Source organism: Coregonus clupeaformis, chromosome 29, assembly GCF_020615455.1.
Source record: "Coregonus clupeaformis isolate EN_2021a chromosome 29, ASM2061545v1, whole genome shotgun sequence".
NCBI lineage: Eukaryota > Metazoa > Chordata > Actinopteri > Salmoniformes > Salmonidae > Coregonus > Coregonus clupeaformis.
Genome location: NC_059220.1, coordinates 56474997 through 56501061, shown reverse-complemented (window position 1 = coordinate 56501061; position 26065 = coordinate 56474997). Strand labels below are relative to the sequence as shown.

The 26065-nt window shown below is 47.5% G+C and overlaps 1 protein-coding gene across 1 annotated transcript in view; it reads right to left on the bottom strand.

Annotated features, from left to right (window-relative positions):
- LOC121576676 (cadherin-13-like) overlaps positions 1-26065 on the bottom strand; it is a 670880-nt gene that overhangs the window by 265326 nt on the left and 379489 nt on the right. The window contains exon 7 of the mRNA XM_041890029.2: positions 16448-16592. Within this exon, the coding sequence (XP_041745963.1) occupies positions 16448-16592 (145 nt within the window). The remainder of the gene's footprint in view (positions 1-16447; positions 16593-26065) is intronic.

The following is a 26065-nucleotide window of genomic DNA, read 5'->3' as shown; positions in this document are numbered from 1 at the left end:
CTTTGCTATGAGACTCGAAATTGAGCTCAGGTGCTGTTTCCATTGATCATCCTTGAGATGTTTCTACAACTTGATTGGAGTACACCTGTAGTAAATTCAATTGATTGGACATGATTTACACACCTGTCTATTTAAGGTCCCACAGTTGACAGTGCATGTCAGAGCAAAAACCAAGCCATGAGGTCAAAGAAATTGTCATAGTGCTCAGAGACAGGATTGTGTCGAGGGACAGATCTGGGGAAGGGTACTAAAACATTTCTGTAGCATTGAAGGTCCCCAAGAACACAGTGGCCTCCATCATTCTTAAATGGAAAAAGATTGGAACCACCAAGACTCTCCCTAGAGCTGGCCGCCTGGCCAAACTGAGCAATCGGGGGAGAAGGGCCTTGGTCAGGGAGGTGACCAAGAACCCGATGGCCACTCTGACAGAGCTCCAGAGTTCCTCTGTGGAGATGGAAAAACCTTCCAGAAGGACAACCATCTCTGCAGCACTCCACCAATCAGGCCTTTATGGTAGAGTGGCCAGATGGAAACCACTCCTCAGTAGAAGGAACATGACAGCCCGCTTGGAGTTTGCCAAAAGGCACTTAAAGGATTCTCAAACCATGAGAAACAAGATTCTCTGGTCTGATGAAACCAAGATTGAACTCTTTGGCCTGAATGCCAAGCGTCACGTCTTGAGGAAACCAGGCACCACTCATTACCTGGCCAAACCATCCCTACGGTGAAGCATGGTGGTGGCAGCATCATGCTGTGGTCAGGATCGAGGGAAAGATGAACGGAACAAAGTACAGAGAGATCTTTGATGAAAACCTGCTCCAGAGCGCTCAGGACCTCAGACTAGGGAGAAGGTTCACCTTCCAACAGGACAACGACCCTAACCACACAGCCAAGACAACGCAGGAGTGGCTTCGGGACAAGTCTCTGAATGGCTGAGTGGCTCAGCCAGAGCCCGGACTTGAAATCAATTGAACATCTCTGGAGAGACCTGAAAATAGCTGTGCAGCGATGCTCCCCATCCAACCTGACAGAGTTGAGAGGATCTACAGAGAAGAATAGGAGAAACTCCCCAAATACAGGTGTGCCAAGCTTGTAGCGTCATACCCAAGAAGACTCGAGGATGTAATCACTGCCAAAGGTGCTTCAACGGCCGTCCCCATAGGATAACTCTTTGAATAACACTTTTTGGTTTCAGGTAAAACCCTTCGGGTTCCAGGTAGAACTCTTTAGGGGTCCATGTAGAACCCTTTCCACAGAAGGTTATAGAGTGGCTTGTGAAAGTATTCACCCCCCTTGGCATTTTTCCTATTTTGTTGCCTTACAACCTGGAATTTAAATGGATTTTTATTTGGATTTCATGTATTGGACATACACAAAATAGTCAAAATTGTGAAGTGAAATTAAAAAAAAAACTTGTTTCAAAAATTCGAAAAAATAAATAACGGAAAATTGGTGAGTGCATATATGTTCACCCCCTTTGCTATGAAGCCCCTAAATAAGATCTGGTGCAACCAATTACCTTCAGAAGTCACCTAAGTCAAATAAAGTCCACCTGTGTGCAATCTAAGTGTCCCATGATCTGTCTCATGATCTCAGTATATATACACCTGTTCTGAAAGGCCCCAGAGTCTGCAACACCACTAAGCAAGGGCACCACCAAGCAAGCGGCACCATGAAGACCAATGATCTCCCCAAACAAGTCAGGGACAAAGTTGTGGAGAAGTACAGATCAGGGATGGGTTATAAAAAAATATCAGAAACTTCCCAAGGAGCACCATTAAATCCATTATAAAAAATGGAAAGAATATGGCACCACAACAAACCTGCCAAGAGAGGGCCGCCCACCAAAACTCACGGACCAGGCAAGGAGGACATTATTCAGAGAGGCAACAAAGAGACCAAAGATAACCCTGAAGGCGCTGCAAAGCTCCACAGCGGAGATTGGAGTATGTCCATAGGACCACTTTAAGCCATACACTCCACAGAGCTGGGCTTTATGGAAGAGTGGCCAAAAAAAAGCCATTGTTTAAAGAAAAAGTAAGCAAACACGTTTGATGTTCGCCAAAAGCCATGTGGGAGGCTCCCCAAACATATGGAAGAAGGTACTCTGATCAGATGAGACTAAAATTGAGCTTTTTGGCCGTCAAGGAAAACGCTATGTCTTGCGCAAACCCAACACCTCTCGTCACCCCGAGAACACCATCCCCACAGTGAAGCATGGTGGTGGGCAGGGACTGGGAAACTGGTAAGAATTGAAGGAATAATGGATGGCGCTAAATACAGGGAAATTCTTGAGAGAAACCTGTTTCAGTCTTCCAGAGATTTCAGACTGGAACAGAGGTTCACCTTCCAGCAAGATAATGACCCTAAGCATACTGCTAAATCAACACTCGAGTGGTTTAAGGGGAAACATTTAAATGTCTTGGAATGTCCTAGTCAAAGCCCAGACCTCAATCCAATTGAGAATCTGTGGTATGACTTAAAGATTGCTGTACACCAGCAGAACCCATCCAACTTGAAGGAGCTTGAGCAGTTTTGCCTTGAAGAATGGGCAAAGATCCCAGTGGCTAGATGTGCCAAGCTTATAGAGACATACCCCAAGAGACTTGCAGCTGTAATTGTTGCAAAAAATATTGACTTTGGGGGGGTGAATAGTTATGCACGCTCAAGTTTTCTATTTTTTTGTCTTATTTGTTGTTTGTTTCACAATAAAAAAGATGTTGTATCTTCAAAGTGGTATGCATGTTGTGTAAATCAAATGATACAACCCCCCCCCAAAATCAATTTTAATTCCAGGTTTTAAGGCAACAAAATAGGAAAAATGCCAAGGTGGGTGAATACTTTCGCAAGCCACTGTACGTGGATCCCAAAAGGTTTCTACCTGGAACTGAAAAAAAGGGTTCTGCTATGGGGACAGCCAAAGAATCCTTTTGGAACCCTTTTTACTAAGAGTGTATAGCCCTATGGCTGCAAATACTGAGGCAGCTTATTTGAATGTTTTTTGCCTACTCTATACTATTGCATTAAATCATAAATTTGGCACATCATTGCAAACATGTTGTTAAACATCATTAAATATATTGAGGTACAGACAGTAGCCTACAATTAGCAAATTAGAAATCAATTGAGTGAATTTGAAATTGACTTCAATATAATTGTAATATATAGGCCTATGTAACCTATTTATTTATATTTTAATACAATCATCTCGGTTTTCAATTGAATCATCCTTCGCTTGTTTGTAGCCTAATAATTGCAGACATTGGCAACTGCGTATTCCTAGTCAAATGTGTTCTGATGTTATTGGAGGTCACAGAGAGACAAACATCTTGGTTCGATTTTTTGCGGAGGTCTTCCGTTTATAAAGTGACTCAGAAGGGCAAAATAACGATTAACTTAGCCTTAAGATGCTTTTGGGAAACTGGGCCAAGAGCAAAGCAGGGTCAGACTGCGTATAGGAATGCAGAGGCATCCTTCACATCCACTCTCACAGCGGGAGCCCCAGCCCTAATTACTTCTGATCGAGACACAAATTTGATGGTAACACTCGCACAAACCCAGCTATCTGGAATACGTTCATTTATTCCCCATCATGTTCAATTACATGAGAGGGATTTGTTTAAATACTTAGCCGACAAAACACAAACATGGCCTGAGCACTAAGGGTGGTCCTCTGTAGCTCAGCTGGTAGAGCACGGCGCTTGTAACGCCAAGGTAGTGGGTTCGATCCCCGGGACCACCCATACACAAAAAAAATGTATGCACGCATGACTGTAAGTCGCTTTGGATAAAAGCGTCTGCTAAATGGCATATTATTATATTATTATATAGAAAAACACCTACCCCCAACACAAATTGACAAATAGAGGCATGCCTTTGATTCCATACAGATACCTTGAAGATGAAAATGTTTGCACAAAAGTGCATAGGACTATGCCAATGAACTGTAGCAAGGCAGACCAACTATTCCAAGGCTGTCAAAAAGGATGGGGTGCTTGGGGTATAGGAGAAATTGAGAGAGTAAAAAAGCAAACGGAGGAAGAGGGAGAGTGCAGGTCGAAATTTACAAACAACCTTGGGGCATGCATGGCAGCGAGAGAGGAGTAAGATAGAGAGAGAAAGAGTAAAATAGGAACTGAAAAGGAGTGTGGGTAAGTAAACAGAAGGGGAGAAAGGCTTGCCAGGAGAGCTGGGCTTGGGGTTGCTCAGTTATCAGTTTGCACAGAAATGTCAGGAGCAGTGTGACATTGTCCCCTGCAGCCTCCCCTGCTGCCTGCTGCCCCCCACAACAGAGACAAACACACCACACTGCCACAGCACACATCACCATACTGTATTATCACATCCTACAGTAAAACACACTCCACACGAACACAATTTCCATAATTTCCATGATAGTTTAGAGGGTTTGTTTGGGGCAACTATACTATGTATGCTGTGGTATGGTTAAGTTATGTCACGGTTCAGACAGACGACAAGAGGACCACAATTGCGTCACACCAGAAAGTTTATTTAAACTTAAGGGGAAAGGGATGTAGGGAGTGAGTGAAGGCTCCAGGGGTTATCCCGTCCGAGGTGCTGGGTCTGTGCCTCCCCCCAGTGGCAGCGATGCGTCCGATGACGCCGGTGGTTGGTGGTCCAGAAGTCCTGGGGGGGGGGGAGGAAACACAGACACAACGGGGCGGAATGAAACCAGGCAGCAGTACAGTTCAAGGGAAATCCAAAATACGTAGTAGCAAGGCAGAAGGCTGGTCAGAGTTACCGGGATTGAAGAGTAGTCAGGAGTCGTAATGGCAGAAGCAGGTCTGGATCTCCTGAGGCAGAAGAGTATCCAAAAACCAGGCAGGTCCGGGGTCACAAAACCAGGGTGAGCCAGAAGCGCGAGCAAACAGGTTCCGGGTGTGAGCTTTGCAGACGATCTGACACAGGAGAGCTGAAAGACAGGGCTATAAATACTGGGAGAGGTTAGTGGGTAATGCAGCGCAGCTGGCAGAGTAATTAGAGCCGAGCAGAGCAGGGACAGGTGGAGCTAGTTAGGCTGAGTAGAGAGAGTGGTGAGCAGAGTGGAAGAAACTTAAGGTGGTAACCCGGTGGAGTGAGAGGCTCATGACAGAACCCCCCCCCCAAGGGACGGCCCCAGAAGTCCCAAGAGCAACACCACGCCGGGCGGGAGGAGGGGAGCCGGAGGAGGGCTAGAACTCCTCCGAACGGTCCAGTGAACGTCCTCATCCTCGGAGGAAGCCGGAGGGCCGTGGTCGGGAGATGGGACAGGTCCCGAGACCGGATCAGGCACAGGACAGGAAGCCGAGCGGGCAGGACGGTTAGAGACCCCTCTGGGGCGGCCCCTACGGATTGCCGGTTGATCAGGATGCCGTTGGTGAAAGCGGTGATGAGAGTCCTATCCACAATCCGACTAGCTGGCACCCAGGTCCTTTCCTCAGGTCCATAGCCCTCCCAGTCAATGAGGTACTGGAGACCCCTACCCCTCCGTCTGGACCGAAGCAGGCGGCGGACGGTGTAAACCAGACCACCATCGACGAGCCGTGGAGGAGGAGGACAAGGCGCAGCAGGGACCAGCGGACTCCTGGGCACAGGCAGGGACTGCAGCAATCCGGCTGGGGGCTGGCAGGACGACTTGTGTTGGTTGCAGATGGGGCAGGCTTGGGACGAATTCCCGTACATCCTTCCTCAGAGAGGGCCACCAGAACCTCTGGGCGAGCAGGTTGTAAGTGCGGGTGGAGCCAGGGTGACAAGCTAGGCGGGAGTCATGTCCCCACTGAACGACCTGGGACCTCAGGTCTTCGGGGACAAAAAGGCGGTCAGCTGGGCAAGTGCTGGGACCTGGCTGGTTACGGAGAGCCTCCAGCACCTGTTCCTCAACAGCCCAGGTCAGAGCTGCAACGATGCAGGGACTTGGCGGAATCGACACAGGGTCCTTGGAGGGGTCAGGAGCGGAGTTAGTAGGTACTGGCCGAGGGGAGTGCGGCGGCAAGCAGGCAGGTTCGGTGGCAGTCCTCTCCCCACTCCCTGATCACCCCGGTCACCCAGTCGAGCTGAGGGTTGTGCCGGGCGGAGCCATGGGTAACCCAGGATGAGGGGTTGGCCTGGAGAGGGGGAGCAGGTGAAACTGGATAGTTTCTTGATGGTTTCCGGACAGACCCATCGAGACCGGGGCCGTGACATGAGTGACCGATCCGAGTAAGTGTCCGTCCAGTGCCCGGGCAGGAATAGGAGGTGTCAAACGGAGGTTCTCCAGTCCCAGTTGGCGTGCCAGCTTGATGTCCATTATGTTGGCTTCGGCGCCCAGAATCCACCAGAGCAGCCAGGGTGTGAGTTGAGTCAGAGAGGCGGAGGTGAACTTGCAGCAGGGGTTTGCGGTCGGAGGACTGGATGGTCATTGAACTCAACCGGACTCCCCCTATGCCCGGTGAGCTTCGGCCCTTTAAAGGGCAGGTTACCACACGATGTCCGTCACCTCCACAATAGAGACAGAGGTTTGAGGTGAAGCTGCCGCTGGCGCTCTGCAGGAGTGAGAGAGGCTCGCCCAATCTCCATAGGCTCAGACTGATCAAGCTGACCTGGGTGAGTGGCAGTAGATGACAGGAGCCCAGTCGGATCTCTCCGAATGCCGGTAGTAGGTGGACCTTGGCGCCCCCTCTCACGGCACGACGGGTCTGTATCCCTCTGTCGATCCTGACAGTCAGTGCGATGGCTTCATCAAGAGTGGAAGGCAGTTCATGGGAGACCAACTCGTCCTTGATATAGTCAGCCAAACTATGGAAGAACGCGTCCACCAACGATGGTGTGTTCCAAGAACTTCGTCTAGCCAGGGTTCGGAAGTCGATGGAATGGTCTGCGACTGTACGTCTGCCTTGTCGAATACTGAACAGTTCACGAGACGCCTCTGCGGTTGGTGAATCCAGGTCAAACACCTTCAGCATCTCCTCAGCAAACAGGTCGAAGGTTGCACATGCGGGGGTTTGACGTTCGAACTCTGCTGTTCCCCAGAGTCGAGCTCGGCCCGTCAGGTGAGTGATGGCATACCCAACTCTAGCCCCCTCCGTGGCGAAGGTCCTTGGCTGCAAGGAGAACTGAAGTCGGCAGCTAGTCAGGAATGGCCGGACCTGGGTTGAATCGCCGTTGAACCGCTCGGGGTTTCCAATCTTGGGTTCCGAGCAGCGGCTGCAATGACCGGGGCAGGTAACTCGGGGGGCAGGGCTGGTGGGCAGACTGGCTGGGGTCAGGTTGGTGAGGAGTTGAATGATCATGGCGAGTTGTTGTTGCTGCTGCTGGGACTGCTGCTGGTGCTGCTGGAACTGCTGATGCTGTTGGTGGCCGACCTGAAGCAGAGAGGAGATGACGCCGCTCATGCGGCCTAGCTCTCTCTCAGTGTGTTCCAGGCGTTGCATGGCGGTGGGTTGCTCAGGCTCTTCGGTTTCCATGTCGGGGGAAGTGTGCGCTGAGTCCATGATGGTCAGATCGTACTGTCACGGTTCAGACAGACGACAAGAGGACCACACATTGCGTCACACCAGAAAGTTTATTTAAACTTAAGGGGAAAGGGATGTAGGGAGTGAGTGAAGGCTCCAGGGGTTATCCCGTCCGAGGTGCTGGGTCTGTGCCTCCCCCAGTGGCAGCGATGGCGTCCGATGACGCCGGTGGTTGGTGGTCCAGAAGTCCTGGGGGGAGGAAACACAGACACAACGGGGCGGAATGAAACCAGGCAGCAGTACAGTTCAAGGGAAATCCAAAATACGTAGTAGCAAGGCAGAAGGCTGGTCAGAGTTACCGGGATTGAAGAGTAGTCAGGAGTCGTAATGGCAGAAGCAGGTCTGGATCTCCTGAGGCAGAAGAGTATCCAAAAACCAGGCAGGTCCGGGGTCACAAAACCAGGGTGAGCCAGAAGCGCGAGCAAACAGGTTCCGGGTGTGAGCTTTGCAGACGATCTGACACAGGAGAGCTGAAAGACAGGGCTATAAATACTGGGAGAGGTTAGTGGGTAATGCAGCGCAGCTGGCAGAGTAATTAGAGCCGAGCAGAGCAGGGACAGGTGGAGCTAGTTAGGCTGAGTAGAGAGAGTGGTGAGCAGAGTGGAAGAAACTTAAGGTGGTAACCCGGTGGAGTGAGAGGCTCATGACAAGTTATTCTTGAACACACATGGTGTGGAATATTGCAGAGCATATGTAGGGTAAAGAGTGAGGTAAATAAAATAAGGTAACCCACATGGAATAATACTATAGAAGGCCTAAATACTACAATATTCACTCTAGTGTTTTTACTCTCTTTACTGTAGTATTCAAATCAAATCAAATCAAATCAAATTTTATTGGTCACATGCGCCGAATACAACAAGTGCAGACATTACAGTGAAATGCTTACTTACAGCCCTTAACCAACAGTGCGTTTATTTTAAACAAAAAAAGTAAGAATAAAACAACAACAAAAAAAAAGTGTTGAGAAAAACAAAGAGCAGAAGTAAAATAAAGTGACAGTAGGGAGGCTATATATACAGGGGGGTAACGGTGCAGAGTCAATGTGCGGGGGCACCGGCTAGTTGAGGTAGTTGAGGTAATATGTACATGTGGGTAGAGTTAAAGTGACTATGCATAAATACTTAACAGAGTAGCAGCAGCGTAAAAAGGATGGGGTGGGGGGGCAGTGCAAATAGTCCGGGTAGCCATGATTAGCTGTTCAGGAGTCTTATGGCTTGTGGGTAGAAGCTGTTGAGAAGTCTTTTGGACCTAGACTTGGCACTCCGGTACCGCTTGCCGTGCGGTAGCAGAGAGAACAGTCTATGACTAGGGTGGCTGGAGTCTTTGACAATTTTGAGGGCCTTCCTCTGACACCGCCTGGTATAGAGGTCTTGGATGGCAGGGAGCTTTGCCCCAGTGATGTACTGGGCCGTACGCACTACCCTCTGTAGTGCCTTGCGGTCAGAGGCCAAGCAGTTGCCATACCAGGCGGTGATGCAACCAGTCAGGATGCTCTCGATGGTGCAGCTGTAGAATTTTTTGAGGATCTGAGGACCCATGCCAAATCTTTTTAGTCTCCTGAGGGGGAATAGGCTTTGTCGTGCCCTCTTCACGACTGTCTTGGTGTGCTTGGACCATGATAGTTCGTTGGTGATGTGGACACCAAGGAACTTGAAGCTCTCAACCTGTTCCACTACAGCCCCGTCGATGAGAATGGGGGCGTGCTCAGTCCTCTTTTTTTTCCTGTAGTCCACAATCATCTCCTTTGTCTTGGTCACGTTGAGGGAGAGGTTGTTGTCCTGGCACCACACGGCCAGATCTCTGACCTCCTCCCTATAGGCTGTCTCATCGTTGTCGGTGATCAGGCCTACCACTGTTGTGTCGTCGGCAAACTTAATGATGGTGTTGGAGTCGTGCCTGGCCATGCAGTCATGGGTGAACAGAGAGTACAGGAGGGGACTGAGCACGCACCCCTGAGGGGCCCCCGTGTTGAGGATCAGTGTGGCAGATGTGTTGTTACCTACCCTTACCACCTGGGGGCGGCCCGTCAGGAAGTCCAGGATCCAGTTGCAGAGGGAGGTGTTTAGTCCCAGGATCCTTAGCTTAGTGATGAGCTTAGAGGGCACTATGGTGTTGAATGCTGAGCTGTAGTCAATGAATAGCATTCTCACGTAGGTGTTCCTCTTGTCCAGGTGGGAAAGGGCAGTGTGGAGTGCGATAGAGATTGCATCATCTGTGGATCTGTTGGGGCGGTATGCAAATTGGAGTGGGTCTAGGGTTTCTGGGATTATGCTGTTGATGTGAGCCATGACCAGTCTTTCAAAGCACTTCATGGCTACAGACGTCAGTGCCACGGGTCGGTAGTCATTTAGGCAGGTTATCTTAGAGTTCTTGGGCACGGGGACTATGGTGGTCTGCTTGAAACATGTTGGTATTACAGACTCGGTCAGGGACATGTTGAAAATGTCAGTGAAGACACTTGCCAGTTGGTCAGCACATGCTCGGAGTACACGCCCTGGTAATCCGTCTGGCCCAGCGGCCTTGTGAATGTTGACTTGCTTAAAAGTCTTACTCACATCGGCTACGGAGAGCGTGATCACATAGTCGTCCGGAACAGCTGGTGCTCTCATGCATGCTTCAGTGTTGCTTGCCTCGAAGCGAGCATAGAAGTGGTTTAGCTCGTCTGGTAGGCTTGTGTCACTGGGCAGCTCGCGGCTGTGCTTCCCTTTGTAGTCTGTAATAGTTTTCAAGCCCTGCCACATCCGACGAGCGTCAGAGCCAGTGTAGTATGATTCAATCTTAGACCTGTATTGACTCTTTGCCTGTTTGATGGTTCGTCGGAGGTCATAGCGGGATTTCTTATAAGCTTCCGGGTTAGAGTCCCGTTCCTTGAAAGCGGCAGCTCTACCCTTTAGCTCAGTGCGGATGTTGCCTGTAATCCATGGCTTCTGGTTGGGGTATGTACGTACGGTCACTGTGGGGACGACATCATCGATGCACTTATTGATGAAGCCAGTGACTGATGTGGTGTACTCCTCAATGCTGTCTGAAGAATCCCGGAACATGTTCCAGTCTGTGCTAGCAAAACAGTCCTGTAGCTTGGCATCTGCGTCATCTGACCACTTTTTTATTAACCGAATCACTGGTGCTTCCTGCTTCAGTTTTTGCTTATAAGCAGGAATCAGGAGGATAGAGTTATGGTCAGATTTGCCAAATGGAGGGCGAGGGAGAGCTTTGTATGCGTCTCTGTGTGTGGAGTAAAGGTGGTCTAGAGTTTTTTTCCCTCTGGTTGCACATTTGACATGCTGGTAGAAATTAGGTAGAACGGATTTAAGTTTCCCTGCATTAAAGTCCCCGGCCACTAGGAGCGCTGCATCTGGATGAGCGTTTTCCTGTTGATTAATGGCCTTGTACAACTCATTCAGTGCAATCTTAATGCCAGCATTGGTTTGTGGTGGTAAATAGACAGCTATGAAAAATATAGCTGAAAACTCTCTTGGTAAATAGTGTGGTCTACAGCTTATCATAAGATACTCTACCTCAGGCGAGCAAAACCTCGAGACTTCCTTAGTATTTGATTTTGTACACCAGCTGTTGTTTACAAATATACAGAGACCGCCACCCTTTGTCTTACCGGAGCCAGCCGTTCTGTCCTGCCGATGTAGCGTGTAGCCTGCTAGCTGAATGGTATCATTGTTGTCGTTCAGCCACGACTCCGTGAAACATAAGATATTACAGTTTTTAATGTCCCGTTGGTAGGATAACCGTAATCTTAAATCGTCAATTTTATTCTCAAAAGATTGAACGTTGGCTAATAGTATTGATGGGAGAGGCAGTTTACTCGCTCGCCGTCGGATCCTTACAAGGCACCCCGACCTACGTCCACGATATCTCCGTCTCTTCCTCAGGCGAATGACGGGGATCTGGGCCTTGCCGGGTGTCTGTAGAATATCCTTCGCGTCCGACTCGTTGAAGAAAAAGTCTTCGTCCAATGCGAGGTGAGTAATCGCTGTCCTGATATCCAGAAGCTCTTTTTGGTTATAAGAGACGATGGCATAAACATTATGTACAAAATAAATTACAAATAACGCGGAAAAACACACATAATAGTACAATTGGTTAGAGGGCTGTAAAACGGCAGCCATCTTCTCCGGCGCTGTTTCTTTTTATTTAGTATACTGTAGTATACGGTAGTAATTACAGTTAACAATAATATAAAAACTGTAGTAACAAAACTGTAGTATACTGTACTATTTACTGTAATGTTTTTGCGGACTCTGGTATACTTAAGCAATAAGGCCCGAGGGGGTGTGTTATATGGCCAATATACCATGGCTAAGGGCTGTTCTTCTGCACGACGCACCGCGGAGTGCCTGGATACAGTCCTTAGCAGTGGCATATTGGCCATATATCACAAACCCCTGAGGTGCCTTATTGCTATTATAAACTGGTACTTAGAGCAGTAAATATTAATGTTTTGTCATACCCGTGGTATACGGTCTAATATACCATGGCTGTCAGCCAATCAGTATTCAGGGCTCAAACCACCCAGTTTATAATGTAGTTTATTATTTATTAACTGTAGTGTTTTTGCAGACATTACTGTAGTATTTACTATAGTGTTTTGTATTATTATCTGTGTGGAGAAGTGGAGGCTTACTGTAGAAATCCTAAGAGCTCATTTTCCATAACCTGTAGGTAGGTTGGACTGGGGTCTGAACGGATAGTTCAGAGCTTCTGCTCTTTCTATAACCTGTAGGCAACACAATATATGGTCCATCCTTGGCATGTAGGCTTCTCACTTATGGGTGGCACAAATTGGGTTATGGGGGAGGACAATGGGCAGGGTACTGTATATGCTAATTTAATACTGTAGTATTTACTATAGTTTAAAAAAGTAGTGTTTTGCGGACTGTAGTGTTTTTATGGACATTACTGTAGTATTTACTACAGTGTTTTTTGGCGGATAATACTGTAGTATTTACTATAGTATTCTACAACATTCTAACATGTGTAGTGTAGTATTCTAAAGTATATTACAGTATTCTATTTTGGAAAGCACACAGACACATGCTTGCTGCTCACACATTATTATCGAAATCACACAAACAAATGCACTCCTCTACAGGCAGTGTGTTACAGTAATGTAATGGTATGGGAGAGTAAGGGTTAACCCTGGGGGAGCATGGTTGAGGCCAGCAGCAGGGTTGTGAGGTCTCTGATTGGACCCCTCCTCCTGGGAGGTCCATATTACTGACAGGACAGGACAGGCCAGAAGTCCAGGACTCGTCTAGGACCTGTCCACCTCTGTGATTAATGATGCAGGGGTCAGTGGTCATTTGCTGAGTGACATGGGGGCATGTTGAGTGTGAGGCCGTCGGGTTGGGTCCTGATTAGGATGGTATTGGCAGAGGGCATAATTATGAGACTGATCCCATTAACCTCATCTCACACCCACCCCCGTCCACATAGACACCTAGCTACATTAATACTGTACACCTTGCCTGGTGCCACCTCTCAGGAGCAGGGGCAATGTGCACTAAATTCATCTCATTACATTCTACTGGCACTGTGTGTGATTGACTAAAAATGTATCTCACCCCCCCATAACCCGCTTCCACCAAGCCTGAGCACTGCAGCAGTGAAATGAGAGCAGGGATTTAATTGTCTCCTCTGTACATCATCAGTCCGATCCCTCATCTCAATTTGATTTACCATGGCAACTGCACCAAAGAGATGTTATGTAAATATAGTGAAATTAAATCAAGACCAGAGCGTCTATGAAACATATCATTGCAAATAAAACAAATCAGCTTCAATCTTATTAAAGCGAGTCACTGGGAGGACCTGCTTGTACTTTCTAGATAAAATCAAATCCAAAAGGAAGAAAACGAAGGACACCCCTTCAAATGTGGACACCCCTTCAAATTAGTTGACTTGGCTATTTCAGCCACACCCGTTGCTGACAGGTGTATAAAATCGAGCACACAGCAATGCAATCTCCATAAACAAACATTGGCAGTAACTGAAGAGGTCTGTCCTCGGTTGCAACACTCACTACCGAGTTCCAAACTGCCTCTGGAAGCAATGTCTGCACAATAACTGTTCGTCGGGAGCTTCATGAAATGGGTTTCCATGGCCGAGCAGCCGCACACAAGCCTAAGATCACCATGCGCAATGCCAAGCGTCGGCTGGAGTGGTGTAAAGCTCGCCGTCATTGGACTCTGAAGCACTGGAAACACGTTCTCTGGAGTGATGAATCACGCTTCACCATCTGGCAGTCCGACGGACAAATCTTGGTTTGGCGGATGCCAGGAGAAAGCTACCTGCCCCAATGCATTTTTAAAAACATTTTAGCAGACGCTCTTATCCAGAGCGACTTACAGGAGCAATCAGGGTTAAGTGCCTTACTCAAGGGCACATCAACTGATTTTTCACCTAGTCGGCTCGGGGATTAGAACCAGCGATCTTTCGGTTACTGGCACAATGCTCTTAACCACTAAGCTACCTGCCGCCCCATAGTGCCAACTTTAAAGTTTTGGGAAGATGAATAATGGTCTGGGGCTGTTTTTCAGGGTTTGGGCTAGGCCCCTTAGTTCCAGTGAAGAAAAATCTTAACACTACAGCACACAATTACATTCTAGATGATTCTGTGCTTCCAACTTTGTGGCAACAGTTTGGGGAAGGCCCTTTCCTGTTTCAGCATGACAATAACCCTGTGCGCAAAGCGAGGTCCATACAGAAATGGTTTGTCGAGATCGAACACCTTTGGGATGAATTGGAACGCCGAATGCGAGCCAGGCCTAATTGCCCAACATCAGTGCCTGACCTCACTAAATCTCTTGTGGCTGAATGGAAGCAAGTCCCTGCAGCAATGTTCCAACATCTAGTGGAAAGCCTTCCCAGAAGAGTGGAGGCTGTTATAGCAGCAAAGGGGGGACCAACTCCATATTAATGCCCATGATTTTGGAATAAGATATTCGACGATATTCGAATATCTCATTCAATATTCCACATACTTTTCGCCATGTAGTGTAGTTCTGAAATGTTAATGTAGCGGAATTTGCAAAACCTTAACTTGTCTCTGTAAATGTATTCACACTTTTAACTTAGGACGATTCATCTGTATTTTGGCCTGAACCTCCATAACCCAATAAAAACCTTGCCTGCTGGGTATCTGCCATTTTCCTGAATCCCACCCAATTCGCTACAAGGCTTTAAGCCATAACTTTACTAAGAGCTACAGGGAAATCTAAAGTAATTCCATCATTTGGACCTTTGGCTATTAGAAAAACCTGCTTTGGTTCTTAATATTAGTTCAATGTGCAACCAAGAGCCCTGTGCCTACTGTTGTATCACCCCAGTGTTAGCTAGCACATCATTATGCCTTCATTAGCCTAGCTGTATGTATCCATACAGCCAAACGGTGCAGTTGAAGACTATTGCCACCATGGGGAATAACACTGTTACTCTACTGACTGTGGGATTCATTTATCTGTTTGCCTGCTGACTTTCCTCCCTTATCTTCTGCTTCTGGAGATGGAGTGTTATGTACAGTATATTTGTTTGTGTGTAGGGATAGGCATTTTAAATAATTTCACTATTCGAATAATATAATAAATAAAATAAAAAAAGATTTTCGTGTAGTTATGATGTTTTTTGTAACTGTTTAAACTTGGACACTTGCTTACTGCGCAGCCTATGAAACAGCTGCAGCACAAGTCTCTCCTGAGTCGCACAGGCTGCGCAGTAAGCAAGTTGGGCAGGGGCCGGCGGTGTGTGTGACACCTGAGGGAGAGAGAGAAAAAGTAGCCACTGAATCGCACTAGTTAGACAAACTTAGAAATGCCATAAATGATCTATCATCCCATCTGGCAGTGCCTGTCTTTACTGCATCAAATCCATGTAAAGAAGCAAGCTAAGACAGCCAGAGGCTATTTTGCTGCGCTACCCATCCTTGTCTACAACGTTCCATTCAGATTAAACAACAGCCTACCTGTCAGTTGCTCATTGTAGCCTACTCCTTCTCATTTAGCTAACTTAATTACATAATTTTTATTCCATTTTTCATTGATTAGAGACATCCCACTTCACGTTACTACACATGGAGCCTCTGTAGTGCCAACAACAACAAGCTGCAAGCGTGAAAGCTGTGTAGACTATAAGGTAGCCTATGTCTTTTTATGGGGAACACGTCATAAAAACTACATTCAAAAGTTTGTTCTTTTATTAAATTAAGCTTTTCAAATGGCCTTGTGTGTGGCAATGTCACATAGATACTTTTATTTAATTGAGACAAAGCCTTTTCATTGATAAAATAGGCCTATTTTTCTCACTCAAAAATGAATATTCTCGCAAGTATTCGAATACCAACGTCCATTCGGATATTCGTATAGTCGAATAACTGTGCCAATCCCTATTTGTGTGCTAATGATAAAAGCACAAGTCAGCTCTTTACAGAGTTAGGACCTGATAACATCTCTGCTCTGTCTCATTACCCTTTTGTGTCGTGCCTTTCTTTCTCTATTCTGACACATTCATGGGTTTTTTCAGAGATTCTTGGTGGATGTCTTTGAAAATTGAAGACGCACTTGAGAACAATTATGTTCTCAAGTACTGAGCAAAACTAATCAATAAGTAATTACTCCAGAATTTTCCTGTCCCTATTTTGTCCCCTCAGCTGCTTTTACAGAGACCACCAGTAATGCAACAATATGAAGTCTAGTCAAAGAATGGTTACTGCTGGCAGTAGCAGATAATTACACTCAATCACCATCTTCGTACCAGCTTTCCCTTGACCCAGGGTCGTCTTCAGTAGGAGCCAATCGGGCTGAAACGGGGAGGGACTCCCATAACTTCTCCAATAAGAAACGCTTGATTTCCTTTTCCATTGCAAAATGTTGGCTGCAGTGCGCACTAATGAATATTACCCTGGCCAACATGGGCATAGAGAAGCAGATAGAAGCGCCCCCTACCTGTAGGTGAGCCCTCCAGCACCTCTCCAGCGTAGCGGGTCTCCTTGAAGATGGGCCTGTTGTCATTCTGGTCGTTGACGTCCACCAGCAGGGCAACAGGACCCTCCACCAGCTTCCCACTTAGGTCTGTCACAGACACCTCCAGCTGCAGGCAGGACACACAAGGGTCAAAGGACAGGAGTAGTTCACTCATCCAGCTGGCATTGCAGGGTTTATGCGGGATGAACACTGGGGTAGATAGACTTGTGAAAGCATATAGTACCTGATTGTGTGTTAAACTCCTGAGAGATGAATGTATGAGAAGAAGAGGTCAATCAAGTGGTTGAAAATGTGTAACAAAACGAGTGTATTTTGTATGAATGAGAGTAGTTTATGTATTTATCCTCGGACTCAAACACACACACACACACATACACACACTTGGCACACAGGCACGTAGCACATAAAGCAGTGACTACATTATTTCCAACGATATTCCACTAAAAGCACTGTAAACTCTATGTAAAAAATGGAGAGTGGTGCCAATCTAGTGCTATTCCATTTGCCTCTGTTCTCTCTCTCTCTCTTTCCCAACACTACAGCAGCAGAACTTATAACGTAATGAATAGATGGACAGTGATAAAAGTTAATGACCGTAATTTTCACCCAAATGATGTCGCAAGCATTTATCTCCCGCTGAAACGAAAATGTCACTTAGAGGGAGACTTTGAAACATCAGTCTTAGGCTCTGTGCAGGGGGGGTAATTACATTGCGTTTTATTGCCCATGGTCCGCAATTACTCTCAACCAGCAGGAGAGATGAGTGGCTGTTCCTGTTCCTTAATGAGGCGGATGGATCTGGTGTTAGGGACCTGTACTGCTCTGCCATGTTACTGATGAGAAGACACAATGAGAGGACACATTAGGCCTGGTCTCAGATATGAAGAGGTCCTAGTAAGCTCCAAACCACAGGAAGCAGCTTAAACTCACTCACCCCACTGGGCACAAACATCAGTTCAACATCTAGTTTTGATTTACATTTGGTTGAGTCGTCAGCTGTTGTGAATTTAATGTGAAATCAACAAAACATTTCACCATGTCATTGAAGTTAGGTGAAAAAATGACAAAATGCCATTTGGTGATTACTTTTTGCAAATCCAATGAGTTTTCAATGTCATCAACATTTATTTGGGGAGTTGAAATGACGTGGAAACAACGTTGATTCAACCAGTTTTTGCGCAGTGGGACCGCTCACTCACTTCCCAGAATGACTCTGGATTGTGCTCTCATCAAACTATGGATCATTTCATCTACCATAGTTATTTGTCTCTCCCCATCTTCCCTCCTCACAACACCACACTCCTCCTATCCCCAACTCTCCCCCTGTCCACTTCTCTCCCTTCCTAGCTCTTGACACTGTGTCAGGTACCTGTGTGATGAAAGGCACTCCCTCCCTCCATCCAGCCTGCTGTCCTGCCTGGCAGCCTGCTGCCCTGCCTGGCCTGCCTGCCTGCCAGCCTATATCAGGCTCTGGAGCTCCTGGAGACAGACTGTACAGAAGCCCTCAGTGTTGTGGTGCTCATCCTGCCTTCTTCTGCCATACAGCTCCTGGTTTCTCATTGTGATATCTCTTAGTTTAGTCAGACTCTCTCTCTATCTCCCCCTCCCTCCCCCCTCTCTCCCTCTCGCTCTCTTTCTTTCTCTCCCCCCAACCTCTCTCCATATCTCTCCCTCCCTCTCTCTCTGTAAAAGTGGCTAGACTGAAGGTGGAGCTTCATTGTCTCTTCCTATAAGAAAAGTTGAGAGAATCTTCCACAGGCCCATATCACTTATTTATGTATTCAACATCTCCTTACGCTGCAGTATGGGTCCAGGATATCAACCCCTCACCGCGGGGACCTCTCCAGCTTAGCAGAGCACAGGCGAAACAAACAAATCCCGACATCTGACACAAGCTAGCTGATTTAATTACTATGAGTCAGAGTGTGAGACCCAGCTCTGCTTAGTTAACGTACCCACCCCTGTCTGAGATCCAATTTAGCATCATGTGTCGTACACTTCAACGCTGAAATGAGAAGCCTTAATGTTAATTCTTCCCTACCTACCCCAGAGTTTATATGGAGAGCTACTCAGTATGCTCATTGTACTCTGCACTGTCTGAAGATATTGTCGGAAGACATCACGTACAGGTACCTTGAAACTATTTAACCCCAGACTGGATCAGTGTCATTTCAACAGATAATGAACATAAGGTGCCGCTCTAAAACCAAAATGAGAAAAATTGAATTAGTGTATGACATCACTTGACATTACAGTCACACAGTCACCTCTGTCCACTGTTTCACACCATCAGAATAACTAATGTACCCGCTTCCTCTCTGCCGTCCAATAGAAATAGCTAACAGGATAATTCCCTTGAGAGTCAGACCCAAGGTATCCATCACAGAGAGTGGTCCGGTGGCGGTGCTCTACTCCTCTCTTATCTAGCACATTAGCTGCTCCTGCTCCCCTCACTGTCAGTAATGCATGACATCACTCCCCCTCTCTATCACACAGGTCATCCACTCTCCCTCTATCTCCTCTATCTCTCCATCTCCAGTTGTGGGCCCCAGGCCAGGCGCACAAGGCATAATGGTAGTAATGAACAGATGCAAGTGAAGTGAGAGCGTTAGGGGTTAGAGGCCTAATGGCCCTATACATCATCAACTCCTCTCCCCTGTCCTCTCTCCTTGGCTGTGTGGTCGGTGGGGAAGCAGCAGCACGGACTACAGTACAGTAGCAGGGGATTTATGAGGGGCCAATTCCTTCCCCTCTGTCTTCATCAGAAAAACTGCTGACTCTCAACTAATAGTGCTCACATGAGCAATCTCATCTTCTCACGCAAACACAAAGGCAAAAACATAAAAACATGTAGTATGTATGTCTCTATATGACCTAGACTCAAAAACACATACCATCTAGTCCTGTGTATCCGATCTGGCTTGCCTGAACTATCAAAAGTCATGAATGTTTCAGTGTTTTGTACCGTAGCGCAGGGGGGCCTGTGAGAAAGAACACCTTAAAAATGATAACAAGCAAAACACATAGACTAATCCTGATAATTACACACACACACACACACACACACACACACACACACACCCACACACACACACACACACACACTGAAAGAAGAAAACATGAATAGGGTAACAGCTAAATGAGATAACACATTCATTTAGGGATATTTAGGAACACAAAAGGCTTCCTTCGGAGACGGGGATTTATAAACAGGCCCCCCTGTGTGTCCTATTGATATTCTCCCTGACACAAACACACCTCACAGCGTGCCGTGTCTGAGTGACTAAGATAACATTAGCTGTGAGCGAGGCACCTCACATCTGATCATTGGAGAATGTATGAACAGAGCCATCATCTGCATGGGAGACAAAGAAAGCAGCTTACATAAGCCTGACTTCAAACGTGGGCCTGTGCAAACTGTATGCAATAACTTTTCAAACGCCACACACCCGCCCCTTCGAATAGCTTTGATTTGCCAGTCTAACTCAGCGACAGTCAACACACACCTCAGCTAAATGACACTGCTTGCCTTGTACTCTTACCTCTGTTGTTTTCAAACATTCCCTTTCTTCCAAATGTTTACACCCTGTCAATAGCACTTATTCTCACAGTACATACTGACTATGTAAGCACTCCTGGTGCTGTACAGAGAAGTGCACTTACAGCTATGTTCACTGCATTTTTAGCAGTACATAAGTTATTTTTACTACAGTGATTTCTTTCTTTCTTTCTTTCTTTCTTTCTTTCTTTCTTTCTTTCTTTCTTTCTTTCTTTCTTTCTTTCTTTCTTTCTTTCTTTCTTTCTTTCTTTCTTTCTTTCTTTCTTTCTTTCTTTCTTTCTTTCTTTCTTTCTTTGTCCAAGTGACTAGAGCTCTGTCTCTGGCAAGGTGAGGTGAGTTGACCCTTCTGTCTGGTGGAAAACCATGTCATGATGCAATGCACTCTCATTAGAGACTGTACTGGAGCACGGCTCCCTGCTTTATCTGTTGATTTCTTTCTGAATCAGGGCCAGATGACTGAGAGATACCAGACCAGTGATTTAAGAGATAGCTAAAGACAACACCGTGTGCTGCCCTCTGAAGTGTGTGACTGCACATCCATTATGCATTGTTCCTATAAATTCATTATGGGTATCAAATTCACCTCATTGATTTCAATAGCTTCTACATGTTATCAGGCAGCCTTCTTTTGACAAGCATTTGTATTAAACATTAGAACAATTGACCTTAGATCAACAGATTCTTATCTGTAAGTACTTGGAATAAGTACTTGTCTGTAGCCCAGGACCTCTAACCGAGAGAATGTAAATTGTGGGTGAAACAATGCGACAAGTCAGCTACAGCAATGCAGTAAGACACGGCTTTGTATACTGCTGAATAAGTCAAATGCTGTAAAAGACAATAGATAGAAGACAACGACTGAAGTCAGTGTGTGACGAGGTGTGAATGAAGGAGTCAGGCGCAGGAGGTAAAACACAGAAGTCCAGAGTTGATTCCGTTTACATAAATAAAACACACCCAGCATCAAAACGAAACTATCACAAGGGAAATATTCCACCTTGGCAATAACAAATGGAAGAGTAGCTCAACCACTCACTCTCACAATGAAACAATCACTCACAAAGACAAGGGGAACAGAGGGAACACTTATACCCATACTAATTAGGGGAATCAGCACTAGGTGTGTGTGATTGACAAGACAAGACATAACAAGTGGAGTGATGAGAATGGGATCGTCAGTAGCTAGTAAGCCGGCGACGACGAACGCCGAAACCTGCCCGAACAAGGAGGGGAGGCAGCCGTGGCGGAAGTCGTGACACAGTGCCAACATTGTATACCTAGCATAGCTACGTAATTCATTTCTCAAATCTTTAACTCCTCTCTCTTTCTTTCTCTGATAGACATACCTGCTACTACATACTATGGGACTATAAAACACATGCAACACTCCCCATAGTCTCACACACGTTCTGTGGAGTCGACTGAATTAGCACTCCAACACGTCTCCATGGCACATGCCCAACAAGTATCTCAGTGTGGATGAAAGCCTGTGACCCCAGAGGAATAGAGCAGTGGTGTGGCATATGTAGGAGCCTACACACTTAGAAAAAAGGGTTCCAAAAGGGTTCTTCGGCTGTCCCCAAAAAGATAACCCTTTTTGGTTCCAGGTAGAACCCGTTGGGTTCCAGGTAGAACCCTTTTACCAAAAAGGGTTCTTCACAGGGTTCTGCTATGGAGACAGCCGAAGAACCCTTTTAAGTTCTAGATAGCACCTTTTTTTCTAAGAGTGTATAAGAGCCTTTAACATTTAAGAGTCTGTAGCTCACACCCAAAAGTCAACATTAATGAAGCGAGAATTCTAGAAAAAAATTAATGGTATACTTTGAATTTCATACACTTAAAATACAGTCATTGAGCATTCTTTGCTAAATCTGCATGCATTGCTGAATGACTCATAATGCTCTCTGCAAGCATGTCGTGCCCTGAGAAAATGAGCCAAAGGCAGTGAGAGAATTTCACAGTCCAAACTGAATCAATGGCAGGCACGTTGCCCTAATTTCCCAGTGCCATGCCTGAGAGGGCGGCAGCTAGCTGCTAATGGGAGCCAAGTGGCACTGCATTGGATTCTGTACACAGCTCTGTGCTTGTTATGAAGATGAGGTAGCAGTTTATATCATGGATCACTATAAATATTTCCTAAAGTTGAAAATGTGTGTGTTTTTAAGAGGAGGCAGTGATTTAATTTGGAGGAAAATTACTTATTAAAGGCAGGGAGAATGAGAGAAGATGGGTTTCTCTCGCTCTGGTGAGACAATTACACCCAGCGCACATTACTGGCTGTCACAGTCCCGCCATTACAGCATGTTTATTAGCTGAGCTGGCTATGCCTTCACAAACTGCAGATATCAGACGACTCACTTCTCCATCCTTATATAATTCTCTCTTTTTCCCTGTCTCTCTCTCCCGCTCTCTGAGTGGTTAGATATATTTCTATCTTTATCACTATAAAAGCTAAGAGATCAAATATTTCAAATTGAGCCATAAGAGCTCTCTACTCCCCTTTATGCTTGATCAGCCTTCTCTGTCTACCTCCCTCTCTGAGTGGTTTGCTAGCTCTCTCTCTTACTCTCTCTCTCTCTTACTCAACATTCAAGAGTCATCTCTACCATTTACTAGCCTCGCAAGCAATCTGATCTCGCAAGCTTACATGGATGTTCGCTACACGGTAATAGCGCAGCGGTAATCAGTCTGGTAATTACGAGGCTAACCATTTACTGTAGATTGAATAAAACACAATGCATAATCTCTGCTTTAGTCATGTACCGTTGATAGTTTCCACATTGATGTCTAACAAAAGGGATCGTTCAACCACAGCCTTGGTCCAAAAAAGAACATTGATGAAAACCTTTTCACATGCACACACCTCAGAAGAAAAATAGTCAGTAACCTTGACATGAGAATGACTGTTCCTTTTTAGTAGAGGAAAGCCATTTATTGGGTTCCCTCCCTGAACTACAATAACCACTAAAACAGAAAACAGTAAACTTTGAATAAGCATTATCTGACTAACACAGAGGATGAAAGGAGCTATAGACCGCTGCAGAAGCAACCATGCATTGCAAAACCGGAGAGCAACATCTGTCCGGTGAAGTCCACAAAACATATTGCATGTAACAAACAGTTACATGACCTACAGTAGGGATCATCAACTAGATTCAGCCACGGGACAATTTTTTCTTGAGTGGATGGTCAGGGTGTCACGATCGTCGTAGAGAGTAGACCAATGCGCAGCGTTAGTTGCAAACATACTTAACTTTATTATCTTTAGTGATAATATAACAACAAAACAATAAACAAAACGTGCAGTCCTACGGTTAACACGGAAACAAACCAAACAGAAACAAGATCCCACAAACACTAAGGGAAACAGACTGTTTAAATATGGCTCCCAATCAGAGACAACCAGCAACAGCTGACACTCGTTGCCTCTGATTGGGAGCCACTCTGGCCAACATAGAAATACCACAACTAGAACTCCCACACAGAACATAAACACATCGAATCTACACACCCTGGCTCAACATATAGAGTCCCCAGAGCCAGGGTGTGACAGTACCCCCCCCCCCCCAAAGGCGCGGACTGCGACCGCGCCTCCACATAAATAAACCAGGGGAGGGCTGGGTGGGCATTCCTCCTCGGAGGCGGTTCCCGGCTCCGGGCTTGACCACCACCCTCTAATAATCCCCCGTAGCGCCCTGGTCCGGTCTGGCCCCGCTGGCTGGAGCTGGACTGGACATCGTAGAGCGGATTGCTTAAGCTCCGGTGTGGAGCAGCTGACCGGTACCTGACCAGGCACCGGTGACCCAGGCACGGGTTGTGCCGGACTGACGACGCACACCCCTGGCTTGGTGCGTGGAGCAGGAACGGGCCGACCGGACTGACGATGCGCACCCCTGGCTTGGTGCGTGGAGCAGCAACGGGCGGACCGGGCTGACGATGCGCACCCCTGGCTTGGTGCGTGGAGCAGGAACGGGCCGGACCGGGCTGACGATGCGCACCCCTGGCTTGGTGCGTGGAGCAGGAACGGGCCTTACCGGGCTGACGACTCGCACCCCTGGCTTGGTGCGAGTGGCAGGAACAGGCCGGGCTGGGCTGGCGACGCGCACCGTAGGCTTGGTGCGAGTGGCAGGAACAGGCCAGGCCGGGCTGGCGACGCGCACCGTAGGCTTGGTGCGAGTGGCAGGAACAGGCCAGGCCGGGCTGGCGACGTGCACCGTAGGTTTGGTGCGAGTGGCAGGAACAGGCCGGGCCGGGCTGGCGACGCGCACCGTAGGCTTGGTGCGAGTGGCAGGAACAGGCCGGGCCGGGCTGGCAATGCGCACCGTAGGCTTGGTGCGAAGGGCGGGAACAGGCCGGGCCGGGCTGGCGACGCGCACCGTAGGCTTGGTGCGAGTGGCAGGAACAGGCCGGGCCGGGCTGGCGACGCGCACCGTAGGCTTGGTGCGAGTGGCAGGAACAGGCCGGGCCGGGCTGGCGACGCACACCGTAGGCTTGGTGCGAGGGGCAGGGACAGGCCGGGCCGGGCTGGCGACGCACACCGTAGGCTTGGTGCGAGTGGCAGGAACAGGCCGGGCCGGGCTGGCGACGCACACCGTAGGCTTGGTGCGAGTGGCAGGAACAGGCCGGGCCGGGCTGGCGACGCGCACCGTAGGCTTGGTGCGAGGGGCAGGAACAGGCCGGGCCGGGCTGGCGACGCGCACCGTACACTTGGTGCGAGGGGCAGGAACAGGCCGGACCGTACTGGGAACACACACCACTGGCCTTAAACGGGGATCAGGAATGGGCCGGACCGGACTGGCAATACACCTCAGTACCTCTCGCCGTGCCTCTACATCTTCCTTCCCTCTTCTCACCAATGGCTCCCGTAACCTGGTGGCCTTCTGAATTTGCCCCTTATCTGCCTCCAGCAGCCCCGTCGTCCATGCCATGTGCCCCCCCCTAAAACATTTTTGGGGTTGCCTCTCGTCCGTCCGACGACGACACTGTTGACGCCGTTGCTCCTCTCTCCGTCGCGCCTCTACCGTCTCACTCCATGGACGGCGATCCATCCCGGCCTGGATTTCCTCCCAGATCCAGGACCCCTGCCCGTCCAATATTTGCTCCCACGTCCAGGCTGCCTGCTCCTGGACACGCTGCTTGGTCCTGGTATGGTGGGATCTTCTGTCACGATCGTCGTAGAGAGTAGACCAATGCGCAGCGTTAGTTGCAAACATACTTAACTTTATTATCTTTAGTGATAATATAACAACAAAACAATAAACGAAACGTGCAGTCCTACGGTTAACACGGAAACAAACCAAACGGAAACAAGATCCCACAAACACTAAGGGAAACAGACTGTTTAAATATGGCTCCCAATCAGAGACAACCAGCAACAGCTGACACTCGTTGCCTCTGATTGGGAGCCACTCTGGCCAACATAGAAATACCACAACTAGAACTCCCACACAGAACATAAACACATCGAATCTACACACCCTGGCTCAACATATAGAGTCCCCAGAGACAGGGTGTGACACAGGGGGCCGGAACATACAGTGGCTTGCGAAAGTATTCACCCCCAATGGCATTTTTCCTATTTTGTTACCTTACAACCTGGAATTAAAATTGATTTTTTGGGGGTTTGTATAATTTCATGTACACAACATGCCTACCACTTTAAAGATGGAGTATCTGTCCATAGATTGGAGTATCTGTCCATAGGACCACTTTAAGCCGTACACTCCACAGAGCTGGTCGTTACAGAAGAGTGGCCAGAAAAAAGCCATTGCTTTAAGAAAAAAATAAGCAAACACGTTTGGTGTTCGCCAAAAAGCATGTGAGAGACTCCCCAAACATATGGAAGAAGGTACTCTGGTCAGATGAGACTAAAATTAAGCTTTTTGGTCATCAAGGAAAACGCTATGTCTGGCGCAAACCCAACACCTCTCATCACCCCGAGAACACCATCCCCACAGTGAAGCATGGTAGTGGCAGCATCATGCTGTTGGGAGGTTTTTCATCGGCAGGGACTGGAAAAC